Source organism: Erythrolamprus reginae, chromosome 2 (genome assembly GCF_031021105.1).
Source record: "Erythrolamprus reginae isolate rEryReg1 chromosome 2, rEryReg1.hap1, whole genome shotgun sequence".
NCBI classification, from domain to species: Eukaryota; Metazoa; Chordata; class Lepidosauria; order Squamata; family Dipsadidae; genus Erythrolamprus; species Erythrolamprus reginae.
In genome coordinates, this window is record NC_091951.1 from 29,376,878 (window position 1) to 29,386,096 (window position 9,219).

Genomic DNA, 9,219 nt, shown 5'->3' on the forward strand with positions numbered 1-9,219 from the left:
GAAGACTTCCCTCCCCAACTTCCTTTCCAACTGGCGCATTACACAACTCAGCCACTATGGTTGACAATATGGCCCAACCTTGGTAAAACTCTGTCTGCTTCTGGATGGATGAATAGATGAATATGGATAGATAGATAGATAGATAGATAGATAGATAGATAGATAGATAGATAGAAGATTGACGGCAGAAAGAGACCTCCTGGTCCATCTAGTCTGGCCTTATACTATTTCCCGTATTTTATCTTAGGATGGATCTATGTTTATTCCAGGCATGTTTAAATTCATAGCTAGCTAGATGGATGGATGGATGGATGGATGGATACCATAGATAGATACCATACATTAGAGACAGAGAGAGAAAGAGAGAGGTCAAACCTCAGGAAAATTGGGAGATTCGGGCAGTTCAAATGAGCATCAGGATTTAGGGCATGTTTAAGCTCCCTACAAGAATCTGATCTACTACCGGTTGAGGGAAACAAGCGGGAGATAAGAAAGGCATTGACCTCTCGTGAGCCTGCAGATATTCACGACTTGTTTGAGGCCTCCTCTGGGTATCTCCTGCAATGCCGCTGACCAGTCCACTTTCTTGTCTCCTCTGCCCCACCTTCAGTTGGAAGGCCCGAACGGAGGATTGTCCTGGTGGGCAAAACCGGGACAGGTAAAAGTGCGACAGCGAACACCATCCTTGGCAAGACGGTCTTTGCAGCCGACTTCTGTCCCGGTTCTGTCACATTACATTGCCAAAAGGAGGAGACGATGCTGCGTGGCCGGAAGGTGGTGGTCGTTGACACGCCCGGATTCTTCGACACGGGGAATGCCAACAGTGACACGGCCGTTGAAGTCAAAAAGTGTGTGGAGCTTTGCTCCCCGGGCCCCCACGTCATCCTGCAGGTGATTCGCCTGGGCCGTTTCACCAAGGAGGAGGAAGATGTGGCTCTGCTGATCAAGGAGATCTTCCAGCTGAAGGCCCGGAAATACATGATCCTTCTGTTCACCCGGAAAGATGACCTGGAAGGGACATCTCTGGAGGAATTCATCAGCAAGGGAAAGGCCGAGCTGAAGGAACAGGTGTCCCAGTGTGGATCCCGTATCCTGGCTTTCGACAACAAGGCCAAAGGAGAAGAACAAAGAGCTCAAGTGGAACAGCTGATGACCATGATCAATCAGCTGGTAGAGAAAAACCGAGACGCACCTTGCTACACGAAAGAGATGATGAAGGAGGACGAGAAGAACTTCAAAGAACAGAAGAAAGAAGATGGCTCCTGGTGGTGTCCTTTTTTTTAGCGTTCTCCACTCCCCCACCCGCGCCCCAAATTCGGATCTTCCGCTTGACAAATTGCAAGGAGCCTGCTCGACAATTCGATGCTGGTTGCCTTTTCTGCTCCACCTCCGAAGGACCCAGGTGTCTATGTTCCTTCCTTCTTTTCTATCTTCCTCTCCCTCCCTCCCTCCCTCCATTCATTCATTCATTCATTCATTCATTCATTCATTCATTTGTCCTTCCCTTTTCCCTTCCTACCACCTCATCTCCTTTTCCTCTCCTTTCCTTCCTTCCTCCCTCCCTCTCCTTCCTTCCTTCCTCCACTTCCTTCCTCCCCCTCTCTCTCCTTCCCTCCCTCCTTCTTTCCTTCCTCCTGTTGTGTATACTCCCTTGCAGCTTGAGGAATTTTCAGATTCAAAGAATGAATGGGATTTAGAGATCATAAATCCCCCTGTTCTACCAACAGCAATGTTAGTGAAGACCACGGAGCTAATGACATAGACATTTCAGACACTGTCAGAGAAGCTTGGAAGAAAAAAGGAGGAGATATTAGAGAGTAATTAATTAATATTACCTCACATCCAGGTGTAAAACGGAAGAGATGCTGAATTTGTTCAATCTTGCAATCTAAAGATGGTCGTGTCCAGTACTTACTCTGAAGCATAAGCTCTCATGTGTGATTTATTACTTGTTTTTTATGACTCTTGGCTAGCCCTAATTAGCCCATAAATTTTAGAATGACTTGTGGAATGTTTTTTATGTTACTGCCAAGCTTATCTACTTAATTGCTGAGAAATTGATAAGAAATACTTTACAAGAGTTTAAACAGGAATCGGGACTGTCGGTTAATATGGAAAAATCAGAGATTATGTGTTTAAATACAGGTCTGAGAGAGCAGATAGAAATTAGGAAAGAATCAGGGTTGAAATTAGGACTAAAAAAAATTAAATATTTGGGAATTTGGTTATTGAGAAACCCAGTGAAAATTGAGGAGGTGAATTATAGATTAATATGGAGGAAAATGTTGAAACAGATGAGGAGCTGGAAAGAGAAAAAACTAAGGAGAATCTCTAAAATAAGAGCTTTAAAAAGATGATAGGTCCCAAAATGATGTACCTATTTCAGGTGCTGTCAGGGGGGCTATCAGCATTTAAGTTTAAAGAGTGGGACCAAAAACTTAATTATTGGATTGAAGAAGATAAGAGACCAAGAATAAGGAAAAAGTGGTTAATTGCGAACGAAAAAGAGGGGGGATGGGGAGTTCCTTGTTTGGAGCTGTATAGGGAAGCTTTTCAAATGGAAAGGTTAATGGAGTTGCAATTATGTGAAAACAAATGGGTGAAATTGGAAAAACAGATAAACGGGATGAAGAATAGAGAATTAATTTTTACAAAGTGGAACAGAAGCAACTTAGGTAAATTAATAGGTCCCATGAAAGGGACTATGGAAATTTGGAAAAAATGGCAGGGGAAAATAGGATTATATAAATCTAAACTGTCATCGCTTTATGTAATAAATAGAGATAATGAAACTAATTTAAATAGGATTATAGGAGAGTTGAAGGGAAGAGGGATAACTAAGATAGAACAATTATATGAGAAGGATGGCAGGCCAAGTAGAAACCGTATAGAATGGTGGTTAGGTAAGGGAAGATGGCTACAAATAAACGCAATATGTAAATATCTTAATGAAAGGGAGAATAAAGAAGTACTATTGAGGGAGGAGACAGGGTTAGAGAAAATAATAAGAGAAAAAAGTGAGGGTATAAAGACGCAAGCAACCAATATATATAAGTTGCTAGTGCAGTCAGATGGGGACACGATTCAAGGACTGACTAAATGGTGGCAAAATGAGATACAAGTAGAGGTACAAGAGATGGAAAATACAGTAGAAAATATAAGGAAAATTAAAAATACAAGAATTAGGGAAATGAGAAGGAAAATATTACATAAGTGGTATTATACTCCTGCTCAACTCTCACACTTTCAGCAGAATGTCAGGGGTATTTGTTGGCACAGGTGTCAAGATAAAGGAGTGTTTATGCATATGTTTTGGGAATGCCCGATAGTGCAGGAATTTTGGCAAAAAGTGCAGGAGGACATTAATAGAATGTTAAACATACAATGGACAATCACTAAGGAAATGGCAGTATTTGTTAAAAACAATGTGATGGGAGAATTTAGAGAAATAAAACAAGGAGCAATAGAAAGCGCTCAAGCAGTAATAGTTTTGGGTTGGAAGGATGCGACAAAATGGACAATGCAAAATTGGTATAGGTACATGGTGGACCATATTCATTGAAATTATGGATAAAAGGATAAATTTGGATAATGAAACTGAATTGAAACAACTGATGGGACGGTGGGACAAGGCAAGACGATATATGATGAGTAGAATCCGAGACCAAGCTACAAGAAATAAATTGGAATCACTCTATAATATGTAAATAGACATACAGTATTGCTCTTGGGTCAAAGTGGGTTATATAAGAAACACCCCCGATTTGGTGGTGAGGTATGTATGTGTTTTGGGGTGGTGGGCACACTTCACTATGCACTGTTTTATGTTGTGTGTATATTAAAATTGTTAAAAATCAATAAAAATAATTTTTTTAAATACTTAATTGCTGAGATAGAAATGATGAGAGAAGAAAACTGCGTGCAAAGTTGAAGTGTTTAAAGGAGAAATAAGGAGAATGTGTTTTACAATTAGATGCATTGAGAAATCATTTATTCCAAGTATTATCTGTATGAGCCTGACACCAGAACACCTCCCTCCCTTCCTTCCTTTCCTTCCTCCCTCTGCTTCCTTCCTTTTCCTTCCTTTCCTCCCTTCCTCCCTTCCCTCCTTCCCTTTCCTTCTTTCCGTCCTTCCTTGTATGTATTTAAATGCGGTTTTGCTAATGAACATTTTATATTGTTTTAGAAATCATTTTTATTTGTCGGAAGCCTGCCCAGAGCATTTTGGGAGTTGGGCGGCATGGATAAATTGATCGATCAATCAATTTATCAATAGTTTATTTATTTATTTATTCATTCATTCATTCATTCATTCATTTATTAGATTTGCATGCTGCCCCTCTCCGTAGACTCGGGGCGGCTAACAACAGTAAAAAGACAATATGAACAAATCTAATATTAAAAGTAATGTAAAAAATCCCAATTTAAGAAACCAATCATACATACAGACATACCATGCATAAATTTAATAAGCCTAGGGGGAAGGGAATATCTCAGTTCCCCCATGCCTGATGACAGAGGTGGGTTTTAAGGAGCTTACGAAAGGCAAGGAGGGTAGGGGCAACTCTGATATCTTGGGGGAGTTGGTTCCAGAGGGTCGGGGCCGCCACAGAGAAGGCTCTTCCCCTGGGTCCCGCCAAAGGACATTGTTTAGTCGATGGGACCCGGAGAAGGCCAACTCTGTGGGACCTAACTGGTCGCTGGGATTCGTGTGGCAGAAGGCGGTCCTGGAGATATTGTGGTCTGATGCCATGAGGGGCTTTATAGGTCATAACTAACACTTTGAATTGTGACCAGAAACCGATTGGCAACCAGTGCAGACTGCGGAGTGTTGGTGTGACATGGGCATATTTAGGAAGGCCCATGATAGCTCTTGCAGCTGCATTCTGCACGATCTATACCTTCTGTAGCAACTAGGCTTATAATCCTTGGTTTAGAAAGTTTGGAACTATGTCACCTCAAACACGACCTAAGCAGGGCCCATGAATTCATCTGCTACAATGTCCTTCCTGTCGACGACTACTTCAGCTTCAACCACAACAACACACAAGCACACAACAAACTTAAAGTAAACTGCTCCAAACTCGACTGCAGGAATGATGACTTTAGTAAGTGAATAGTTGATGCCTGGAACTCCCTACCGGACTCTGTAGTATCATCGCCTAACCCTCCAAAACTTTACCCTTAGTTAGACTATCCACCGTTGACCTCTCCTGATTCCTAAGAGGTCAGTAAGGAGCATGCATAAGTGCAACAGTGTGACTTTCATCCCCTGTCCTAGCTAGTATCATGTATGTAAACATTGTTCAATCTTTGTGTACTATCAATACGTTCTTGACGAAACGAATTTAAAAAAAAATTAAATAAAAAAGCAAACAAACAAATAAATAAATAAACTCCCCTAGTCACTGCAGAAGGATACCATGGTCGATGCTATCGAAAGCCTTTTTGTTTCAGGATACCATTGTCGATGCTATTGAATGCCTTTTTTGTTTCCTTTTATTTTGTTTTGTTGTGAGTTCAAAGCATTGTTATATTTTTGTATACCACCAATATGTACTTGACAAAACAAACAAACAAACAAACAAACAAATAAATAAATAGTTTTCCTAAAATGTCAAGGGAATGACAAGTAGGGCAAAGCTAGAACTGACAATCATGCGGCCAAATCGCCAAGTCTTAACTGTTCCTTCTTTGTACTTGCCTCCACGCACTTGGCTGCCATTTATTTATTTTATTAGATTTGTATGCCGCCCCTCTCCGTAGACTCGGGGCGGCTCACAACAATAAAAAGAACAATGTAAAAAACAAATCTAATAATTTAAAAAACACTAAAAACCCCATTAATAAAAGCAAACACACACACAAACATTCCATGTCCAATAACAGCCAGGTGGGCTTTTCTCCCCCTTGAATTTTTCCTCTTTTGCGACTTAGATCATTTCTAGAAACATTGTTATATATTTGTATACTACCAATAGGTACTTAACAAAAACAAACAAACAAACAAACAAACAAACAAACAAACAAACTGTCCCTTATATACTGACAAGGCATGGTCCCACCAATCTATTAATGTTAACAACCCCTCATGTCACCACCACGTTCTCCTGACCTTGAATCTAATGGGGGAGCCTGCTCCTCTGATTCCTCATCCTCCTCTGACTCACTAAGTCCCATATCTGGGAGTGCTACAGTCTTGGCCGGTTCCTCATCTCCAATTCCTTTCACTCTCACTCAGATGGGAAGAACATTGGCCTACAACGCTGGTATTCTTCCATCTCCTGGTCCTCGAAATCAGTGACCAGCTGAGCTGGACGTGGACCCCGAACACCACTTTCTTTCTTTGTTTCTTTCTTTCTTTATTTATTTATTTATCTTCCTTCTTTCCTCTCTCTTTCTTTTCTTCTTTCTTCTCTTTCCTGTTCTTCCTCCTTCTTTCTTTTATCTTCTTTCTTCCTCCTTCTTCCTTCCTTCTGTCTTTCTTTTTCTTCTTTCTTCCTCCTTCTTTCTTCTGTCTTCTTTCGCATTCTTCCTTCTTTCACCTTCCTTTTTGTTCTGTCTTTTCCTTCATTCTTCTTCCTTCAGTCTTCCTTGTTCCTTTTTCTTTTTTCTTCCTTCTTCCTTCTTTTTCCTTTGACCTGTTTTCTTCTTTCTTTTCAAGGGGTTTTCCTGATTTAAAACATTTCCTTTTTTTAATTTATTGTTATTTATTTTTACATGTTAAGAATATAAATTATTATTATTATTTATTGTATTTATATACCACCTGTCTCCAGGGACTCAGGGCGGCTTATAACATATAAAAAGAACAATACAATATGCTAAATCCAATAAAATAAAATAAAATAAGCTACTCTAAAATCGTCAGCTCTATTAAAAAACCCAATCATACCCATTTGAACCATATTTATTTATTGTAATAATAAACATTATATTATGATATAATATTATTATTATATTATTATGTGATGATGATGATGATGATGATGGCTGATTTTGTGACAGACCAATCATAACCTCTTACAACATTGTTCTGGAACAGCATCTTCAGATTTCAGAATGGGTGAGTGGACTACTCAAATCACAAATGCTACAATCTTAATCCGATGCTGGTTATGTACCCATGAAATGAGGGCTAAACTCAAATTTCAAAATAGTGTTCACCTTTGAACCAATTTATTTTAGCGGAAAACACCCTCATCTTTCAAACCTTCCTTTTTTCATCTCAATATTTCTCCCAAATGGTTTAAAGCCCCCCTGATTCACCGGATTTGATGGACAGCTGGAGAAATTAGAGAGAGGGAGGGGGAGAGAAAGAGTATATAAAGTATATATGTAGGGGGATGGTGTATTGGATGTAAGGGGGTGGACTAGATCAGTGAGTTTCAACCTTTTTTTGAGCCGCGGCACATTTTTTACATTTACAAAATTTATTATTATTTATTTATTTATTATTTAGATTTGTATGCCGCCCCTCTCCGCAGACTCGGGGCGGCTCACAGCAAGATACAACAATTCATGACAAATCTAAATATAATTTAAAATATTTTTAAAAACCCATTTACTAAGCAAACATACACACAAACATACCATGCATAAATTGTACATGCCCGGGGGAGGTGATTCGGTTCCCCCATGCCTGACGACAAAGGGGTTTTTTAAGGAGTTTACGAAAGGCAGGGAGAGTTGGGGCAGTTCTAATCTCTGGGGGGAGTTGGTTCTAGAGAGTCGGGGCCGCCACAGAGAAGGCTCTTCCCCTGGGGCCCGCCAACCGACATTGTTTAGTTGACGGGACCCAGAGAAGGCCCACTCTGTGGGACCTAATCGGTCGCTGGGATTCGTGCGGCAGAAGGCGGTCTCGGAGATATTCTGGCCCAGTGCCATGAAGGGCTTTAAAGGTCATAACCAACACTTTGAATTGTGACCGGAAATTGATCAGCAGCCAATGCAGACTGCGGAGTGATGGTGAAACATGGGCATACCTAGGTAAGCCCATGACTGCTCTCGCAGCTGCATTCTGCACGATCTGAAGTTTCCGAACACTTTTCAAAGGTAGCCCCATGTAGAGAGCATTACAGTAGTCGAACCTCGAGGTGATGAGGGCGTGAGTGACTGTGAGCAATGAGTCCCGGTCCAGATAGGGCCGCAACTGGTGCACCGGGTGAACCTGGGCAAACGCCCCCCTCGCCACAGCTGAAAGATGGTTCTCTAATGTGAGCTGTGGATCGAGGATACTCCCAAGTTGCGGGCACACCACCAATGACACTCTAACAACGTACATATTATACATATAGTTAATAATAGTTTCTAAGTGTGAAAGCTGGGCCTGTTTCGATGAACACAAAAGGGATATCCTGGCAGGAATGGTTGTTTGGGGACCCATGTTTAATTTCCCCATGGCACACCTGACCATGTCTCACAGCACACTAGTTGAAAAACACTGGACTAGATGACCTCGGAGGTCCCTTCCACCCGTGGGATTCTATGCTGTTGGTGGGAGGGGCTGGGGTCGCTTCTTTCTCCCCTTCTCCAGCACTGTATCTTGGGAGGTGGGCCCCCCAGCCAGTGTTCTCTCTAATTTTTTTGGGGGTGAGCGGAAAAGTATAGTGTCTGAGCGGCAGTCCCTTCAGGACTGGGCGGCACAGAAATAATAATAAAATTTCCCTCTCGGCTTCTGGGCAGGTTTGGAAAACTCTGAGTTGATGATGATTTTTAAGTGAGCGATTGCTCACTGCTCAGCTTAGAGGGAATTATGCCCCCAGCCCAATCCATTGGGACTCCCCCCCTTGGTGGGTTCTGGAAGACTCCACTAAGGTCCCCTCCAATCCAGCCGCCGCTGTTCTCAAACTTTCGAAGTGGGGGAGGGGGAGGCAGGTGGGCTTTTCTCCCCTCCCCACCCCCGCCACTGAGCCTTTCCTCTCTTGCTGTTGGGTGGAGGGAGCCAAAAGCTGGAATTGCGAAGGGAGGGGGTCTTTTGTGCGGTGTGTGTTTGTGTGAGGTCTACCTGCTTGGGAAAAATAAGGGGAGAAACAGACGGAGCCGAGCCGTCTCTCCCCTTTTCGACCCTTCCATTGACGCGCCAGGGCGTTTATCCTCCATCAATTAATTTTTCTGGCAGCGCTTATGCTGGCGAGCACTTTCGCTTTTGGGCTCCACAGAGAGAGTGGTTTTCGCTGTCCCGAGGGGAGGCCAAGAGGGGGAGGCCTAGGTCCCAGG

The 9,219-nt window shown here is 42.1% G+C and overlaps 1 protein-coding gene across 1 annotated transcript in view; it reads left to right on the top strand.

Moving 5' to 3' along the window:
• LOC139159287 (GTPase IMAP family member 8-like) overlaps positions 1-3,877 on the top strand; it is a 23,249-nt gene extending 19,372 nt beyond the window's left edge. Inside the window, exon 6 of the mRNA XM_070736615.1 lies at positions 611-3,877. Within this exon, the coding sequence (XP_070592716.1) occupies positions 611-1,284 (674 nt within the window). The 3' untranslated portion in view covers positions 1,285-3,877. The remainder of the gene's footprint in view (positions 1-610) is intronic.
• The last annotated feature ends 5,342 nt before the right edge of the window (positions 3,878-9,219 follow it).